This window comes from Poeciliopsis prolifica, unplaced genomic scaffold (assembly GCF_027474105.1).
Source record: "Poeciliopsis prolifica strain line A6 unplaced genomic scaffold, Auburn_PproV2 SCAFFOLD012, whole genome shotgun sequence".
Lineage (NCBI taxonomy): Eukaryota > Metazoa > Chordata > Actinopteri > Cyprinodontiformes > Poeciliidae > Poeciliopsis > Poeciliopsis prolifica.
The window spans coordinates 5,109,326-5,130,250 of record NW_026562387.1 but is presented as its reverse complement, the minus strand read 5'-3'; the positions used below and the strand labels follow the sequence as shown (position 1 = coordinate 5,130,250).

Sequence of the window (20,925 nt, the reverse complement as noted above, 5' to 3'; positions counted from 1 at the left end):
AGCTGAGCGAATATGCACATTCTGTAATGCACATGGCACCCAATTTTAAATTAGTCAGAACTGAGAACCTGAGATATCTTGAACAAAAACAGGAAGGAATTACTAACAAATGAACCGTCCAAGGACAGAAACGGCACTTCCTGATTCCCAATTCCCTATTCTTGCACCCATTAGATTTCAAAGCAGCAACCAACTTGATCAAGATGGTTGAGCTCCTGCCCATTTTCAACAAGAAGACCGGAACAATCTACTTTCAGAGACCCCGGGGTCTCTGAAAGTAGCCTTAGAGGTCATGCGGAACATTAACGACACCCCCACTCTGTCAGTGTTGCTGCATTTCCTGGTCCAGGACCATTGCAGTCCTTCAACGTGACTTCAGTGAACCTGCCTGTAAGCAGATGCGCCTCAGCTTCTGCGAGAGGCCGAACAACAGGCAGGAAGGGTGTGTGTGTGTTGAGCGGTTTCCTTTCTAGTAGCTCGGCTGATCAGAACGAGCGGAGGGTGTGAAGGGTGTGTTCTCGTTGGGTTTCTGCGGTGGCACTTGTGCTGCTGGTACTAGTCATCTCTCTTGTCACAGCCTCAACTTGTGTGATGTTGCAAAGAGCAAAAAGGAAGAAAAAAAAAACAAAGAACGTGAACCATGCACACGGTCCTGTTGAGCCTGAGCTCGCCTTCCTGTGGCTCGGGTCTTGAGAACCTCAGTGTGTTTGCAACTTGTCCATGTGACTCGGTTTCCGTTGCCTGCCTGCTTCCGTGAAGAGCAACAAAAAAGAAAGGGGGGGCACAACCAGTGCTTCTCAGTAAGAGAAGAGTGCTGCAGCTGAAAGCCATACACACACACACATGCGAGAGAGCTCTTTCTACAACAGCAAGTCACTCAGCGATATGGTCAGGGGATCAACCGTCAGTGGCTTGGGAAATCCGCATCTAACCACCAGTGTAAGTAAATGCACTATGCTCCGTTCAACCACTGCAGTGTGCGAAGAGACACGGCTAAACAAACCGAATTAAGGATGCTGAATGTTTGATCTTTACAATTTTTAAGCAAGAATGATTTGCTCTGGAAACCGATGTTGCTTGCACTTCTTATATCAGTTGGTCACAGCCTTTTCAGCATTAACTCTGGGACGGGTTTCAGTTCACAACAACACAAGGAGTTTGGGTTGCATTATTTCAAATTGTATCATCCAGCATTTTTTTATTTATTATTTTTTGTCTTTTTCACCCAACCAGTGACTTTTATCTCGAGCGGATTGTGTGTCATCTTTTAAGCAAGTTTGCTCTCAGAGCAGCAGTCATGTGCGAGAAAGTGCACGGCGAGCAAGGGGCACGCAGTCGGCGTGGATACTGCAGGTTGCCAATAGACTCGATAACCAGAGGTATCGCAAAAAAAAAAAAAAAAACGTCGACATCGAACGATTTGTCGTCGACATGGCGTTTGCAGGAAAAAAAATGTATTTAAAAAAAAAGGTCAGTGTATCGATTAACAATGCGTGCCGGCAAAAAGGGGAACACAAAACCTCCCCATTTCAAACGCATGACAGCGGTTTGAGAAGAAATTTGGGAAATTTTTTTTGACCAAAGCTGCCGTTCTCATGAAGAAAATATGCCACTTTTCTGCTCCCTGATATAGGATCTAAATTCAAAAATTCTAAGTCTGAGGAATATGTCAGACTGTCATCAGCATATAGATTGATGGAGACAAGGTACATGCCTTGTACCTTGAAATCCTAAAACCATCTCAGTTTTTAGGATTTCTAATCACCAAAAAAAAAAAAAAAAGATTTATGGACCAGACATTTGAATCATTCACTTTTAGTGACAACAATTTAGGATAGTGTGACAGTTAAGGTTTAGGGAAATGATTAAAATGGGAAAACACAAGCTTACGTAATTTGCATTATAGAAAATGAATACTTGCATTTTTTTTATTATTACTTTGAGTCAGAAACTGGAAGTTTCTCATTTTGTAAGTGGAAAATTAGAAAAGAGCCATACTTTTAAATCAGCTTAACGTCAAGCAGCTATTTCATTATTTTTGCTTTCATTTCTTTTTCTCTTTGAGCAAATGCACAGTTAAAGAAGTTACCATTGAGTTATTTCAGCTATCGTTCATGGATCACAGGCACACAAGGCTTTTTTTTTATGGCAAATGGAAATGAAACTATTGAGAAGTGACAACTTTTTGGCGTTTTGTCCTCTTATTTTATTTTTTTAACAGTGAGGATGATAAGATGCCAGACCAAGGTCTTATTCCCGTCCTATTTTGCTTGCTGGCCATGTGGAGAATCCTGACACCCGCCTCGAGCCATCCACAACACAGTCACTGCAAGCTGGTAAGATGCATCTCCTTCATTAGCAATGGAAAAAGTGTGAAATATGCAAAGACAAAAATAAAGAACATGGGAAGGAGCTCGGAACAGGCTGCATCAAAAAGGCGCTGGCTCTGCAAAACATTATTTTACTTCCTTAGGATTATTTATGAACTTGCTTAAAAAGACAACAACAAATTGAACTTCTTCCCAGCGACCGAGAAGATGTACAGTGCATAAAGTAATTCATACATGCTCATAAAAATGCAAAAAAAAAAACCCAACTAATTAAGAAAAGAGCAAAAGGTGATTGTTAGAAAAAATAATAAAACACTACTGCGAAAATACAAGCAATTATTTAGATGAGAAATAGGACACCATAAAATACTGCTTGGGAAATCTGTAAAGTATGTCATTATTCATTTACCCATTTAGTTTGAGGTTTTTTTATATATACATTATTGTTTTTATTGATTATTGTTTCACTACTACCTCATCTAAGACTAAGTAAACATTACAAAATATTTGCATCGCAAAACTGATTCGAATAAAATATACTAAAATGAGTTTTTTTGAGTTATTGTCTGTGTTAACTTTATTTGTTACTCTCTTTTACTTTACGTTCAACACACAGGCCAGGAAGCTGTGCTGAGAACAAACTGCAAATCTCCTGAAACGAGGTCTGCAGTTTGAAAAGAGTAAACAAAAGGTCGCCTTACGACTAGTGGGCTTTCATTTTCGTCTTAGTAGGACCAGGTCAAATCGGCAATCTAAAACTAGCAGGAATTGCAATATCTCAGTTGGAATCGGTTGATTACTTTTAACTGCCTGAAATGTGAAGTCAGCTTGTTTAAGGATGTAACACCTGCAGCATTGTTAAACTGTGGTTACCAAAGATTTTCCACTAATTTCTCTGGACGAAAAACTTGACAGGTTTCCTGAAAATGTTCCTAAAGCATCACTAAAATAGGTAACCGAATGAAAATGAAGTTCATCTCTGTCTCTTTACAAAAGAATACGAATGCATTGGTTTTTTTATCACTGCTAACATTAGTGTACTAATATAGCAGTAGTGATGCCAAAATAGCATGCTACCATGTGGATGATTAGCCCGAAACCCGATACTACAACCCACAGCACTGGTCTGTACTTACGTGGAAATATTTATTTTTCTAAAGCGTTGGTGGTCACTTCACAAAAAATCTGATTTTTATTACTTTTTGGAACAAAGCAAAAACTGACCCTACGTGCTTTTATTTTTCTGCAGGTACAAAAAGCAGCGCTGTGCAACAATGGCAAACTCTCATCCGTACCTGGAAGACTGCCCGGGAACTTAGAAGAGCTTCAGCTAAACTACAATCAAATTAAAACACTACATAACGTCTCTTTTCTTCGCTACCCATCACTAATCACCATAACTTTGGCTTGCAATGGTCTGGAGAAAATGCAACCAAATGTTTTTCAAGATTCACACTCGTTAGAGAACCTAAACCTTGCAAATAACAATATAAACATTGGCTTTGAGGAAACCGGCCTTGCATTAAGAACGCTACCTGGTCTGAGATTTCTAGATCTTTCTGAGAATAAGCTTACCGATGAAATGGCTTCCACTCTACTTCAAAACCTATCGTCCCTGGAGTACCTCAATCTTTCCGGAAACCTCTTGCAGCGGTTGGATGAGACCTCGTTCAGGGATCTGCATAACCTCAAAGACCTTGACCTTCAAAGAAACATCATGTTTGAAATTGACAGCGCCTTCGGGAGCAACCCGAAGCTCCAGAGGCTCAACTTGGCCTTTAACCATCTGCCTTGTCTGACAGACTTCCACATGACTCAATTGGTCGTCCTCAATGCCAGCTACAACTTTATCGAGTGGTTTATCTCAAGGCAGGAGCTCAACGACACTTTCCAGCTGGAGACGCTCGATCTGTCAAACAACAGGCTCTTCTTTTTTCCTTTCTTGCCAACACGCAGCAAATTGCAGAACCTTTATCTCTCGCACAACATTCTCAGGTTCTATGAACATTTGGCAGACAACAGCACACTCCAGAACTCAACCTCGAGTGTCGAGTTCTATAACCTAAAAAAGCACATAAAAAACGTGACTGCTCAGTTGTGGGATGATGACCTTCACGGCGACATTTCTTCTCTGGACACTTTAGATTTGAGAGGAAACCAAGTGGATTATTTTCCCGATGGATTTATGGGGAAAATGCCCACCCTGTCAAGACTCCGGATGGGCATGAACTGCCTAGAAACACTCCACATCTCAACAGAACAGTTCTCAAGCAACTTGTACGAACTGGATATTAGCAACAACAAACTGCACCAGGTTTCAGCGAATGATGGGTCGCTCAGCATGCTCGGCAATCTGACTTACATCAACTTGAGTCGGAACGACCTGAGGGAGCTACCTTTTGGATTATTTTCTTCATTGCCAAGAATCCACTCTGTAGACTTGAGCTATAACAACATTGGCATTTGCCTACCCGATGAAACAAATATCAACACCAGCAGCATTACAGAATGCTTGCAATGGGACAACATCCACTCCCTGAGGCAGCTTCACCTCAAAGGTTGCAACCTTGAAACTGTCCCAAACTCTGCGTTCGCAGGGTTGTCGCTAACCCACCTAGAACTGTCTGACAATCCTGGGATTGATGTCCAAGATTCATTACGATGTTTAAGTAGGACGTTGCAACATCTGGGCTTAGGAAACACTCAAACACGAGACATCGACTTGTCCAATTTTCACAGTTTGAAGTCACTTAATCTATCAAGGAACTCTCTTTACCGTCTTCCCAAATCACTTTATGATATTGACCTGAAAGTCCTGGACGTGAGGGACAATCGACTGTCCACCATCCCCTCTGGTGAAGCTCATACACTAGCCTCAAAACTTCAGACCATTTTCCTCAGTGGAAATGCATTCAACTGCTGCCAAACAGAGTGGTTTAGTATATTTGAAAGTGCAAAGACAATGAATATGGTTGCAATGTCAGATATCGAATGCAACGACGTCCTACAAACGACACACAGAGTGCAGGACCCAGAAAGATTTTATTGTTTAGAAGCAGGGGAGTCGATCCTGTGGTACATCCTGCTCCTTGTGCCTGTTTGTCTTTTTTTGACTGGAATCTCTATTGTTACGTTCCTTACCTACAAGCCCAAACTCCTACAAACATCGATCAAAAAGAAATATTTGAAGCCCACGTCCTACTGATACTTTATAAGCAACAAATGTGAATGCATTTTGTACATTGTCTTGATGTCAAAAATAAAATAAAATACACTTCAAAAGCTGTCCACAGTAATAACCACATCAACAAAGGTGCATTTAACTGTGTCCCACTGCCTTGCATTGCTCCTTGAACTGCGGTTAAAAACCAGCCCGAATCCTAATACCGTCATGTAAAACTGTGGCTGCGTTTTTGTGGGTCTCGGTTTGTCAGTATTGTGGGTGTATATGTGTGTGTGTGAGTGTGTGAAGATATGCAGAAGTCGAGTGATGCAAGCCGTAGCTATATGCAGCAGAGGAAACATGAAATTTCCTGTTTTGCTAAGACGTGCAGCAACTGCCCAGTTCTGTATCTCAGAGAGGAGGGGTTTGGGGCTTTCTTCCCATCAGTGAGACGAAGACGCCTCATCAACATACGATTCCAGCGCACTGGTGCGTGCGAGGGGTCACCCTGGTTCCCTCTGCCGAGTCTTTTTCTAATAAAACGTGCTGCACGATCTGTGTCGACGCGGCGCGTTGTTCGTAAATCAATGAAAATACGATCATCTTTGGTGGTTGCACAGAAGAAATTCACACTCCTTTGCATGCGATTTGTGTCGCTGTGTAGTAGCGGGGGAGGCTGGTAGATAAGTGTGCAGTTGTATGAAGTGCCGGAGTCAAACCAGAAGGTAACCAAAATACCACTGTGGTGATGCTCAGGGTCATGGTGGTTGGAACATAAAAGGAGAAACCAGAGTGAAGCATTCTCCAAGTCGCAACAACTTCATTAGTTTTCACGCTGCTTTCGCCTCGCACATTATGAGTCAGTGAAAATCAGAACATGATTTCAGCTTTTATCGCGCTTTAAAACGTGTTGACAAAGAGAAAACAATACGCACGAGTGCAAAACTGGGTCAAAAGCAGGTGATGCAATGTAATGTTGTCAACAGAGGGCACAAGCTGATAAGAGTGAGAAATAAACTCCTGGCTTGAGGTCTTTGGTTTAGGTGTTGGTCGTTTATGGAAACGGTGTGGCCAGGCACACGATCGTCACATTGATGTCTTAAAAAGAGTGTGTGGTTACGGTGAAGCTGAAATACTACAACACATGGAGGTTTTGGAGCTGAGAAAAGCGAAGATGCGAGGTGGCAAGTGGTCAACGCGCAGAGGTAAAGAACCGATTCTGGTTGTCCAAAATGGCAAAATGACGACAAGTCAAAATCATTTAAGGAAGGAAGGAAGGCCCTTTGCTTTAGATTGTGAAAAATGTGTCATTCCACTTGCTTGCTCAACGACAGAAAACAACTTTATTAAAAAAGTCAAAAGAGAAATAAACACTGCACTAAACACGAGTTACTGATTTCATAATCTCTATTGGGAATACTTCCTGCACATACAGGAAGTTACGCACACAGGACATCAAGCTGGAAATACATATCGATGTTGAGTTATTTTTTTTTCTGTTAAACAGCCCATCTGTGGTTATGTGGAACAAAATAAGATGGGTTACCAAATATACCCCACAAGTACACGCGTGGCTGACTGTAAACAGTATTTGCATGTGAACTACTTTGCGACAGTTTCTCACAGATGAATGCAAAGAAGTTTAGAGAAGGAAAATTGGGCATAAAACGGATGAATTACATGCTTGCTGGTAGCAAATTTTTGCACGTATGAGCCCCAAAGCCTTCAAATATACTTCATCTTCTGGACATGTTATGTCAGAAGACGTCGGATTCGATCTGCGGATGAAGAACACCTGAGGATGTCCGGGCTTTTTTGGAAACAGGATGTTACAGGAAGACCCTTTCTGAGTGGAGTATAATCAAAATAGTATTATGGACAATGGACAGTGCTGTTGCTCATACCATACCAAGCCACAGACAGGCAGCTTTGTTTGTCTTTTGCCAAGGATCAGATTTGTGGGTCTAGTCACAACCAGTCAACCGATATGGGTTGTTTTCATGTGTTGTTTCTATTTCTACAGTAAAGAGCCACCAGCTCTCGCTATTATCTATATTAAGATGGCACGTCATTGTTGTAGAATGAGCCTCACGCTGTTTCACTCTTTCTCACTCCCTTTTTTTCCCTTTGAACAATTTCGCTCGAAGTGAAAACAGCACCTGAATCAAAAGCGTATGATGTTTTTTTTTCCCCACACGCTGCTATTTACGACTGGTCACAGTGGCACATCGACTATACTTTGAGGTATTCTGTAGATAAATGACTTCCTCATAGAGAGCAAATGAAGAAATGCACCTAAACAGTGACAGGATTTTTAAAGTGAAGCACAAAGCATTGATTTGTAAGTGTATTTACTTATTTTCATATTAAAAGAGTTATTAACTGTACTAAAGACAGATTTTAATTCATCTCAATATTTAATTCATCGGGCAGCGCAGCAGCTCAGGCTGTAGTTTGGGTGAGAATTTTCTTGCCGCTGTTTGTTTATCCCGGATAAACACAGATTCTGAGATTTAATCATTATTAAAAAAATCAGGTGAGCTATGTTGTAGGTGCAAGTGGAAAGTAGCACGGAGCTCACACGTTACCAGCTGCTGTTAGCTACCGCTAAAACAAGGCAGCCATATTGCATTTTGATTTTTTTAAATAATTTTTTTCCTTTCTTTTTAAATACGAGTTAGAAATTTAAACTTTCGGGGATGGCTGGCCACTTCCTCCCACCGGGAACTTCAAAAACCCTTAAGAGCGGGTGTGCAGATGACAATATGTCTGACGTGCAATGCTCTCGACTGAGCAGCTTGTGAGACCATGAACCACACATGCTGCAATTCCTGCCTTCCTTCAAAAATCAAGAGTTCCCAAATTACTGGGGTGGTATGTAATGTAGTGCTAAGATGCTATGCTAAAATGAACGTCCGTCTGATACTAATACTATTCCGTGTTCCTTATTATACAAGTCCATTTAGATAAGCCTAAGTAATGCAACCAGTTATTCAATTTTTGGGCAGAGTGGTAGACTAAATGGTTACTTAGGTCAAATCATCAAGCAGCTATGTAACTCACCACTGACAAAATAAAATGAGTCGTACACAAGCATGCAGGGACATTTTTTCTCTCTTGGTGTCCTTGTACTTTCAGCTTCCTGCACAAAACATCTTAAATAAGCAGATGCTTATCGTTGCGCTTCGGTTTATCTCTTTGTTTCCACTGTGAGCTTTCCTGCAGAATGCCCGTTTTTCAGCAGCTTCAACTCATCACCGTAGGGAGTCGATGGCAGATGAACGCATCGGCATCTGCATCCTCTGTTACTGTGACCTGAAAGGCTTCCTCAAGCGAGCTGCAGACACATTGCTGAAGTAGCACGACTGAAGAGTTGTGGCAGCCGTCAAAATATGAAAGAAAATAAGGACTGCCGAAAGAGGAAGTGCTGCTTTTTCTCAGGCATGCTACCGCTCATCTGATTATCTGTGAGCCGGCTGCGTTTCAGCTCTGCGCCAGGGCCAAAAATCGTGAAAGCGCTCATTTTGGGGCACATGAAATGATAAGCAACAGTAAGTGATGTGGTCCGGTACGAACTAATAACAGCGTGAAGTATTCAAGCTCTCAGTCAACACTGTGGTGATACTTTGGTTATTTCCTCAAATGACCTCAATTAAACATAAATGGGAAAACTCTTTATTTTGGCTGTGATGTCCATTTAACTTTGCAGCTATAAATACAAAATGGCAAACCGTAAGGGCAAAGGTTACAAGAGGCTAGCGTTTAGGTTTCACCGATAGCCATGTTCTGGAGAATGAAAATATTCTTCCGTGCATAAAGAAATGTACAGGGAGCTTATTAGTCAACAGGCACTTTGCAAAACTCACTTCCTCTTTAGCCCTTCTGCTCTTATGAAAGGCCCTTCGCAGTGAACGTTGAGCTTTAGCAGGATGTCAAAGAAAACCAATCGCACAAAAATAACGGTGATCAAAAAGACGCGAGCAGAAACTTAAACTTGCCAAGTCCAACTTGTAGGCGTCAAAGGAAGGTCACACAACTGAGTGGATGGAATCCATTTTGAATGCAATTTTCTCACACAACAGGAAACGACCAAAGTAAAACAAGAACTCCCCCCACCCAAAAAAAAAAAAAAAAAAGAAAAGAAAGAAAATGTGATTGGTCAGTGATTTTTGATTAGGTGTTTTTTTGTGTGTTTTTTTTTCAACTATCCGAACAGACCTCTGCTAACTAATTCAAGGTGTAGTCTCTGATAAACCGCCACGATGTGAGGTTAGAGTTTGGTCCTGAAGAGTGGAGATATGGGTTTACCGCTGGGAGCAGAATCTCATCCTGACATCATTGAGATCGACTTCAGTGATACCAGGCTGTTCGTCACTGAAGGAGAAGCTCCCCCAACACACCAAGCTGCCTCTGCCAAAGGCCGTTTGTCCATCGTTTTGACTGTAATATTCTATAAAAGAACAAGAGATCTGCTAAAACGACAACCCACTTGAATATAAGGGGCGTGTGTTGGTTGGTTGGTTGTTTTTTTAAACTTTTGATTTTCCTCTGAAATTCAGATGAGGAACCTCAAATGGAAAATGTGTGACATCTGGTGAAGCTTTCAAAATGGCTTCCTGTCCTCCGGAGAGATAAAGATGACCGACGTTTTGTTGTAAAGGGTGTTAAGCTGAACACAGCCGAGAGGCAATTCTTCTCCAAACTCAGAAAGCTAAAATAAAACTCTGAGATGTAAGACCACATAAGAAAGATCAGGACAAAAGTTCGAACCGGTTTTTATGAGCGCACTAGTTGTCAGTGATTGTAGTCGGAATTAAAGTGGAAATGCAAGAATGTAAAAACATCACCCAGTAGAAAAGAAAAAAAAAATTAAAGACACTGAACTGATTTAGTTGTGGATGACATAATTTATTCATAGGTTACAGAACATTTATGAATTTTTAAGCAAAATGCTCAACAGTTGCTGTCCGATACTTCAACACCAAATAACAGTTTTGGTTTTGAGACGCTGGGTTAGGGTATAACGTATGGATATTTATCCATATCCCATTTCAAACACAAAACTGAAGTATTGCACTATATATTTTGATGTTTGAAATAAACTACCATAAGTCAGTACTTAATAGCTCCACTAAGTTCAGTTTGAAACGTATAAGAAATCATTTTAATGAACAATTTTAAGTTTAACTTTTGACACAAAAAACTTTTGTTTTATTTTTAGTTTTTATGATGATTAATAAATTCCAGCCACATTAGTTAAATGTTCCTTGTAACATAGGAGTCAAAGTCCGTATTTGGTCACAATATAAATACATCCTGTTTTTTTGTTTGTTTTTTTTGTTGACTCAACTAGTTGGCGTGTAAAAATAGAAGGTACTTTACTTTTACACCACTGGCGAAGAAATACACAAAAGAAATGATGGCATGCATGAACAATACCCAACAGTACACAAACTACTTCCCATAGGTCTATGAATATCCACTTTTGTGTATGAAAACACGCTCTGACAGTTTTTAGTGGAAAATGCTTTGGTTGAAATAACTTAAAAGACCAAAAGTTGACTTTGTGAATTTCTGTGTTTAAAATGATTCTTCCATTCTGTTTTTTTTTTGTTTGTTTTTTTGTTTTGTTCCATTTCAGTTTTACTCTGCTGGCTTTGAAAAGCAAAAAATATTCAAGCAACATTTTCGGTTCTGCGTTTCACACCAATATTTTCTCCTGCCCTGCCCTCTGGTGGTCTCATCTGTAAGTGCAATCTGAAATGTTCATTTAAGCCCGTAGAATAATGTTGAAATGCCTACTTTCGATGGTTCATATTTCATATTTATTTTACAATCACATGCCACTGCATCAGTTACACAAAATACAAAAGCTCAATTTTGTAGTACGTCCTCAAAATGCAACAACGCAGCTCATATAAAAGTTGAAATGCAAACTCAATGTCATTCCAGATGGGTTAGTAATCTGTACTGCAGACATTTTCTTTAGTAAAACAGCAAGCTGATCAAAACCAGAGAAACAAATACCAAGCTTTCTTTCCAGAACAAGGCAGAATTTTTAATTTTACATCCAGTCCAGTCTGATTTCTGTCCTGCAAAACCGGTGGAGGGGAAGAAAAAAAAAAAAAAAGCTTTCCGTTGGGGGTTGAAAAATTAGGAATCAATACTTAACAGACTGAGCTGCAATGCTCAATGCTGATGGAGTAGATGCAAATCGTAAAAGGCAATAATCCAACAACCCATTGGACAGGAACAGAAACGGCTTTGAGCTTCATGTCAATGCATCCATGACAAAACGCAAACAATACAGTCCAAATGAAATTCATTTTCCAGACAACAACAACGGCTACTGCTCCTCGAGATTATCGCTTATAAAATAAGAATATTTAACAAAACTCTTCACTTCAAGCTGAAGTGTTCTTTTTTTTTCCCAGCAGGGAAGGGGAAGCATTTAGGTTACCATCTGAGATCAATTTTGTAAACAAAATCTTTTAAACGTGTGGCACATGTTTCAGTTCGCGTGGAACCGAACTCAAAAGGCGTCAAAGAAGGTTTAAGAGATTTTCTGCAAACTAACGAAGGAAAAAAGATACGTTCGCTCTCCCGTCACTCAAATTTATTTATTCCTGCTAAAGTCTGCGGAATAGCAGAGTCCATCTTTTCTATTTTTTATTTTATTTTTTTTTACAAAAGAAACATAAAAAAAAGAAAAAGACTCAATGAAATAGAAGGTGAGGCCTGTCCCTGCAGCGTGGTATAAATACGGGATCACAGCTGGTTGCTCGGGATGCGAGTTGAGTTGAGAGAGAGGATTTGTGCTTCAGTTGAGCAACTCCAGGTAGGTGATCGGCACTTTGCCCTTCTGGTTGCCTCGCTCCCCCATCAGCCAGTCTGAGTCCATGCCTGGGACACTGCTAACTGTGATCACCTAGGGGGGGAAATAAACAGGAAGTGGAGAGAATCATTCACAAAAGGTTTGCAAAAGTAAGGTCATCAGGATGGTCTGACAGGGAAATCAAAAACAAAACAAAAAAAAAACTGATGGCAAAGAATCGGATTCACTGTCAAATCTTCAACGTTATTAAAGGTTTTCCTCATGCAATTGAATCAGGAGTTCCACAGGGAATGGTTTTTGGCCCAATACTTTTACTTCCCTTTCACTTATGTAATATTGCTCTGTCAGTGTATTATATATATTTACTTGTGTCCCACCAGGCTAAGCATGTCTTTTGATTATTTATTATAATTGTTTTTATACACTAGTAACAGTGATGGCAAAGATGTCTAAAGAGTCTTTTTGGTGAAATGGTTGGAAGCACAATGGCTGCATAGTATGGTTAGTATGTGAACACATAGGGAGACTGAGGTCAGGTGTCCTTTTTAAAAAAATTATTATTATTATTTAACAGAACATCTTTTAAGTCCTTACCTAGTGATCTATTCACATTTTCTGTTAACTTTTAAATTTTTCTAACTCAAAAACACAGTTGATGAAACCAAAGAAACCTCTAACTAAAACTAATAATTTATGGAAGAAAAATGTTTGGAATGAGGCAACGTGAAGTCACTGTTAATCAGCCACAAGTTTGCCACATGCAGGGAGTGACACTTCTGCAATGGGCGACCATGTGGTTTAAACAGATGGTGCATCTGTGAGTATTAACAAAAAAAAAAAACTAAAAATAAACAACATTACTATGGAACCAACATTGACGGGGAATGCATAATAACAAGAACACAACAGCAAGTGTGGCTGAGTTTCCGTGAAGCCTCACCTCGTCGGCCAGCAGGGAGAGTTCGCTGCTGCTGGCGGCGTCGTAGTCGTAAAGGACTCGCGCTTTGCGGCTGCCGTTGGAGCTCCGCAGCTCGCTGAATCCGCCCGACGCCGCCACCAAGCTGCCGCTGCCTGCCGAGACGCTGGGCAGAGAGGCAGACATGGCTGCGGTGGGTACCGAGACGTTGGCCGCGCCCGACATGGACGACTGGTTGTTGTTGGAGAATGAGGATGGGAAACTGGTGGTGGCGGGAGACAGGATGAGCGAAACTCGTTCGAAAATAGAGGCTAATTGACAATGGGAACACACGCAATGTGTGTGTGTTTTTTTGAAAGTCTTAACTCTTAATTTGTGCACTAAAGATACTGTGACCGAACTTCATTTATTCAGGGTTAGTAACTCTTTTATTCAAATTACAGATGCATTTGGGAAAGAACAAAGTGAAAGCGAGGCGGCAGCAACGTTTCACCTGCCGAGTTGCTTTTGGAGGTCCACCATGTACTGGTAACACTGTGCATAGTACGTTGTCTGGGCCTCCACAAAGTCATTTAAACAGCGTAGATGATGTGCCTGATAATGTGGAGGGAAAAAAATCAATTAATTAAAAAAAAAAAGAAAAAGAAAACATCTCTGCTTATTTTGACAATTTTAAATATATATATATTTTTTTAAATCACAGCAGAGAAAGACATAGACTTCTGTGAGTTTACTTACATGAGTGCTGCTGACGCCCTCCAGCAGCAGACGCGTGATCTCTGCTTGCCGGTCGAACTCACTCTGGGTCATCCTCAGCTCCTGCTCTGCCTGAGAACCAAGAAAAGTCCATTTACTTTTCTAAGTTTAGCGACAGATCAGCTGTTTTTATAATTAAATACAGTTATTAAACTTTTTCTTTTTAAAATTTTTTAAAAAAAATCACATGTACACGCTAAGCATTCACACATAATGAATTTAGGTGGGATGAACAGAAATGCACACCAGAAACATTTTAAAAATTGGGCCTGAATGTGTCATGGAGGAAATGCAGGAAGATTAGCAGCTGCTGACAAAACTGCCTCTGGGGTTTTGGTGCGTCTGTGTGTTCAAATCAAACATGGCTCCAACATTCCACTCACCTCTGTCACTTCCTCTGCTCACATCTGCAGCATTGCATTAAAAACAAACAAACCATGACACAGTAGTTAGCGCTATTTAGTAGAGAGGTGAAAAAAAATGAAACCGCGCTCCGCCTGTGGCGACGCCGGCTGTTAAGATGGTTCACATCTGTTTCCTTACAACTAGATGGTGCAGCAGAATGAGTGGAGGGGGAAAAAAAAAACAAGGGCTGGTGTTAACTCACAGAAACTAATATTTAGAGGAGAAGCTTCATGTTTGCTTACACAAACAGGGTTTCAGCAGGTTTCAACAATCAAATTTAAGTCTTTTCAAGAACAAGAGGAATTTAATAACTCTTTATGATCTTTAAAATCTCCGCCTGGTTATTTTTTGCTTATTTTAATTGTACGCAGTTCCTTCAATGTCTAGCAAGTTATTTTCTCAAATTACCATCTATTAAAAGTCCCCATCAGATTAATTTTGCTCCCTGCTACGGTGGGAGGGTAAAATTAGGGGATTTTTCAGATCGCGACCAGTGTGGTGGAATTACGGCACTGCAAATTTGGCTGGATTGTCGGCGCTCCATTTAGGACTTACAGGGTTAAGACTTTTGTCTCAAAGGAAACATGAACTTTGTCCAGCCAACTGGTGATAAATTTTCACTTTGTGATATATGCTAGAAAGTTAGCTAGCCTGTTAGCAGTGAGTCGCAATGAAGATGCCTGCGTGTTGCTTAAGCTTTTTTTTTTTTTTTTTTGCCTGGCAGAAAAGTCTCACGAAAAAAACAAAACAAAACAAAAACAACAAAAAAAACAAACAGTTAAGATATACTTGATTAAAAAGTCCTGACAAGACTTGTCATTAACATATTTAAAGTGAATTTAAGATATTTTAAGGACTTAATTTTAAATACATGAATTGAAGACCTCTTAAGGATGAAGCCTGTCAGATTTTACAGGCGTGTTGCAACAAGAGAAAATCAGCCTCTGCCCAGGGAAATCTGTCCAATGTCTTTAATGGGATTGAGTTGAGACTAGTCCCTAATCAAGTTTACAATCTTTACTTTAATCAATTCATGAAGGCCTCACAATTTACTAATAGTAAATAACATTGCGTGTTTTTTTTTTTTTTTCTGACATGACTTGCTGTTGATGAGTCAAGCAGTTAAACTCATCAAAAGACTTGCAGCCTCTTGACTCCACTAGAATGCTACTCAGCCCCGATGTAGCTCAAGGTGACTGTTTAATATCTCCCTGTTTATTTGCATGCACAGTTGAGCTTCAATCACACGGAGCAAATTTGAAACACCGTGAGATAAGACGTGCATTTGAAGTCGCCCACTTGTGTCTGAATCGGCCTGGACACGTGTTAAATTACAAATGTCAATGAATGAAGTAAGACTGGCAAATTAGAAGTCAGGAAATATCGACCAAAATCTGCTTAAAGAGCATTTTATTTCATCATGTCTCTACGACCGGTGCACAAAGTTAGGAAAACACAGGACTTCTGTGAATGTCAAGGTAATGATACGATTCATTAGTTAATAAAGCAGAGTTAGTGTCTTTCTGTTATTTATTCAATGCATGGAGCCCCAACAAGCTGCCTGTAAAACTGAATTAGGGGTGAAGCGATAAATCGTAACAAATGTTGAAGTCATAGTCAACTAATTTACGATTATTCCATAAATCACTTGACTTCAGCACAAAGACTCACAGAACGGCCAGTGGCTGAAGGGACAACATATTCAGAGCAGTAATTAAGTTAAAACTGTGCAAAAAATACACATACATTTCACGTGTAATATATATAAAAAAGGAAAAACTGTCTGTAAATATGTTCTACCTAAAACTCCTCAAGTAGCAGAGTTTCAGCTTCAAATTTGATACAAAACTCCTATTCAGCACTTTTTGTTTTTGAATTATTATTCTGTTAATCAAGAAAATAAGTATATATTAATGTTTGTCAAGCAGAGAGGACTGAAATGTTCACATGTTGATTTTAGAAGGATTGGTTTAGCTGCAGATGCGTTCTTTGCAACAAACGATCAAGCGTTCCAAGAAATTCAAGTTTATTTAAGTTTCATATTGAAAAAGGAATTGATTTGTTTATTTGCCTTTTTAAATAAGGCAAATGTATGCAATTTTTAATATTGCATAAAAAGCCTCAAAGGGTTAAACAACATTTTCTGTATGATTGTCAGAATAATAACTGTTTTGGACTTAGCTGTAATTCCTCAATTTTATGCCACATTAGTTATTGCTGTATTTTACCTCAATTTTACCTCATATAAACACGTTTAAAGCTGGTCAGTTAGATGTATTTCAACATCTCTAAAAGCTTGCAAATATCGATACGTTGGCTTTAAAAGACTTTAGAAGACATTGAGGAAAAGCCCTAAAGAATGCGGAACTTCAAAATGAAGAAAAACTGGCCGTCACAGTGGAAAACCAACCGTCCAGAAAAAGGAAACCTAAAACTTCCCATTGTAGCTCAGATGAAGGAATACAAGTCACAAGGGCTGAAGTGGACATTCGTTCAGCTCCGCGTGTCGGTCACAACTTGTGCGACTTTAGAGGGTAAAATGAATCCTCAAGGCTTTCAATTGTGTCTCGAAAACTGGTTACAAATTTGATTTACAAGACACAGAAAAGCTCTCCTTTTTTTTCTCTCCCTCTCTTTTTCTTTTTAAAAGTGCCTACTCACTGCAGCTCTTGCGTCAGGCATCCTAGCTTTCTTTAGCCGGGTTTTGGCTGCGTCTAGATCCAAACGTTTGACCTGTAGAAGTTTTCGTTCTTTCTAAATGGAAAAAAAAAAAAAAAAAAAAAAAACAAGAGAAGAAAATAACATCATTAGTAATTCTGTACAAAATCTCAACCAAGGGTGTGGTTGCTGTGGTTAGCTGCTTTATTTTAGATAGGGAATGATGTAAAATTTGTAAAAAAAAAAAAAAATTTTTAAAACATGACATTTCCTCCGTGCTTGCTCTCGGACAATTTGGAAACTTTCACACATTTGTCGTGTTAACCCGACTCACCAGGATGGTTTTGAAGTCGCCCTCAAGAAAATTTCGAAAAGGCGTCAGGAAGTTGATGGCAGAACTCTGAATGAACTCCCGCTCGGCTCCGCCAATCTGCTTCTGCGTCTCGCCACATTTTATCAGCGCGTTTCCTGTTCGTCAGCAGCACAAGAAAGAGTTCACAAAGCGCTGCAATCTGCCGGAGGCCTCAGCATGTCTGTGCTTCGTACATCAGGAGCTGCATGCAGAGCCTTCCTGTTTGCCCTTGAAAAATTATTTTTTTTAAATTGCTGCACAAATAAAATAATTTTCCAAAGGAATGTTATTTTATCAGTTTTAAGAAATCCAAACAAATGAACAGTTTAAATTTAATTCAACTCAACAAGGAGAAAGGTTGCTAGTTGCTAGGCAACACTGACAATTTCATAATTTACTGTCTGTATGTACATTTCTGAAATATTGAAGTCTTAAATAAGAAAAAGGGTCAAATTCTGTTTTAGACTCATTGTAATTACTCAGACATAAAAAGAATCTTAAGCTAAAAATAATAAAGCTATACGCTCTGGCAGATAAAATATAAGTTTTTGGGCTCAATAAGTTGGACTCCAGAAGAGACATTAGCTGAAACAATGACAAACTATGAAATATGTTTTATTATTGTCAAAATTCCAGATTATTTGTTTTTACAAAATTCCACTTTTGCCATTATAACCATAACTTAAACAGTGTACAGTTATGAAAAGCTTGAAAACAATTGAACAAATCAATACCTAGAGCTGAACCTTTATTATTATTAGTATGTTATTGAAGTTTCATGAATATAACAAAGCGCTGTGTTTCAGCAGAACATTGCATGATTTTACAATGTGTTGAAAAGCATTTCCTTGTCACTGTTCCTTGATTTTATGTGCAAAGGAAAGTAATATATGTTTGTCACTTTAAAACAAAACAAAATATGTCTCGGAAAGAAATCTGCATCAGTAAAATCTTGTGCACACTTCCATAATAATCAGGATCTTTGTTCATTTTTATTTCTCTGATGATATATACAGTACTGTAATTCTTTTAGCTGAGCTCGCATGTTCCTGCAACTTCATAGTATTAACTTAGCAATAATCTTTTCTATCTTTCTCATCAGAATAACCATCTCATGAGAAAAATCATCGCCAGGTATGATATACGGTGTTTTCTATTCTTTTGCTCTTTCCTCCTGTGTCTAGTGAGGATCATGCTGGTCTTGGCAATCTTTAGAAATAAAAGAAAAAGGTAAGTAATGGTAATGGTGCGTTCTCTTTGTAGTCTTTGAAGTGCGATTTCCCTGAGTTTCCAGCCAGAAAAACAACAGGAATGCAAAGCGAAGTTGAAATTCCGACTGGGAAAGTCAGAGCAGCACTGCTGCAGGCATAAACTATTTATCAGCAATACTGACCAGGTTTTTATTAAACCAGTGACACAGCCTACTTTAAAAATATTGATTAATGTCTTCTTTTTATAAAAGGTGGGGGGGGAGTATATTGTTATTAATGCTAACTGTTAACAATGCAGCACTGATATGTCAAAAATAATATTTTGAATGCTGTACTTAAATCTTAGATTATGGGTCTTACAGAGAAATGGATAAGAATTAAAAAAAATAAAAAGGAAAAGTGTAAACGAGAACCGACCCTTTGAAATAATTAATACAGTAACACATAATCAGATCAAAGGAAAACGCAGATTAACTATTTTGCGCTTTCCCACCTTCAGTCCAAGCTAATGCGCTCTAAGAGGCTTTCGGCCTTTTTACTTGTTGCGTAAACAGAAAGAAATTGATGTTTGGTACAAAGTTTCTGAGTCTTAAAGGATCAGAATCTTTCAGCAACTTTTTCCAACAGCTTTTTATTTATTTCTTTATTTTTTTTTCCCCAGTGAAACAAACAACGTGAAAGCTCATCGACGTCATAAACTCACTCACCATAAGCGGTCCCAGGACCAAAGTCGCTTCCGGCTTCAATCATGGAGTGGCCCAGCAAGTCGTGGTTGTTGATTCGTGCGGGGGCTTTTTTCTCCAGCTTCTCGTACACAAATTCTTCCAGTCGAACATCTAAAGAAAAGAAGAAGAAAAAAAACGTAACAGGATAACTCAATTACAAAGTCATAAGACATCCGTGAGGGAGCCACATGCAAGGAGTGTTCTCCGTGAGCTCACTTCGGCCTGACTCCAGTTATCTCGAAACAGAAAGCTGCAATAATGTCCATCATAACAGGCAAAAACTGAGATGGTCTTCCGCTGGTTCTGATCACATATGTTTTAGTCATAAAAAGAACATTAAGACAGTTTAGCGGTGACTGTTGCACAAGGCTGTAATCCCCAGACGGCCCATGTGTTTGCTATGCCTATAGCTGCGTTTGGGCTTTACAGATATGGCATCCTAGTGTGAACTGTGGAGGATGCACAGCTGAGCTCGCACACTTCACACACACAGAAACAAAAAAACGGGTGTCAAAAAAAAAAAAAGCACACCCGAGGCATTGTTCCAAAGGGGCGCTGAGGAGAAATGTACACATTACACAGATTGTGAAGTTAAATCTGAACAAATGATGAATAAGAGAGAAATCAGTCGGCTTTTACGATATTTTTCAACGCATTAAATGCATCACGACTAAGAATCTCACCATTTCCAGTCTGTAAAATGCATCAAAATACAGGACGTACAACAAAGTCCATGACAAGGTTAAAAAAATAAAAATAAAATACTCACTTGGATTAGGTTGTAGTAAGACCTCTGTCTGCTTCATGATCTTTTCTGTCCATTGCTTGGTGTTCTCAGCTCTGCCTAAGAGGTTCTCCAAATGGGCATCCAGCTCAGTCTTCTCAGCCTGACCAAGCTTCTCTTCTGTAAACTGTCAGCCAAATAATACGAATAAAAAGGTTATTTTCGCTCACTTATCGGTCTGTCAAAAGAGGACCGAGGTGTCAAGTGGCTATCTGCCCAGCTACATCGGATAGTTCTGTTTGATGGTTTCTGAGGCCTACAACGGAGCACCATGTAAAAATCGAAGTCTACGCAGTTTAAAAGCACTTTCTAAAGGTAACAGCCAAGCTAGGAGAGCACAGAGACGTTCACTCAGGTGACAACAGGGTACCTAGCTACATAGTGACAACAACAGTAACGGTAATTATCTCACAGCTGAGCTAACTGGTTAGGCTAGCAGCTAGGCTGGTTAGCAACAACTTCCTCCCGACAAGACTCACTTACTTGCACCGCGCGGCTCAGGAAAGTACCGGCGTCCGCGGCTAAGCGCTTAACGTTAAAATCCATGGCGGTTCAGGTGAAAGTGCTCTCCTCCTTGTCTCGCGTTCAAGCTGTCATCCCAACAAAAAGTGTCATTGAAGCAACTTTTTTTCTTCTTCTTCTTCTTCTTTTTTTTCTGTTTTTTTCTTGTTGTCCGAGTTCCACCCAGCTGTTGAGTCAGACAAAGATAGAGCACTGAAAGATAGTTCACGGCTTTGGCTTCTCAGAGACGACGTTTGCGGCAGCCGCGCGCATGCGCGTGAGGCATTCG

General features: G+C 39.7%; 2 protein-coding genes across 2 annotated transcripts; one reads left to right on the top strand and one right to left on the bottom strand.

Moving 5' to 3' along the window:
• Nucleotides 1–814: 814 nt before the first annotated feature.
• On the top strand, nucleotides 815–5,610 carry nrros (negative regulator of reactive oxygen species). Its single transcript, XM_055037584.1, has 3 exons — nucleotides 815–939; nucleotides 2,222–2,336; nucleotides 3,580–5,610. Exons 2-3 carry the CDS (start codon nucleotides 2,235–2,237, stop codon nucleotides 5,533–5,535), a joined length of 2,058 nt encoding a protein of 685 aa, XP_054893559.1. The 5' UTR covers nucleotides 815–939; nucleotides 2,222–2,234; the 3' UTR covers nucleotides 5,536–5,610.
• A 5,480-nt stretch (nucleotides 5,611–11,090) lies between these two features.
• sh3glb1a (SH3-domain GRB2-like endophilin B1a) lies at nucleotides 11,091–20,890 on the bottom strand. The gene is made up of 9 exons (XM_055037588.1): nucleotides 20,619–20,890; nucleotides 20,121–20,262; nucleotides 19,334–19,462; nucleotides 17,398–17,531; nucleotides 17,067–17,159; nucleotides 13,983–14,072; nucleotides 13,738–13,838; nucleotides 13,269–13,506; nucleotides 11,091–12,421 (listed from the first exon to the last, which is right to left on the bottom strand). Exons 1-9 carry the CDS (start codon nucleotides 20,679–20,681, stop codon nucleotides 12,314–12,316), a joined length of 1,098 nt encoding a protein of 365 aa, XP_054893563.1. The 5' UTR covers nucleotides 20,682–20,890; the 3' UTR covers nucleotides 11,091–12,313.
• Between the last annotated feature and the right edge of the window lie 35 nt (nucleotides 20,891–20,925).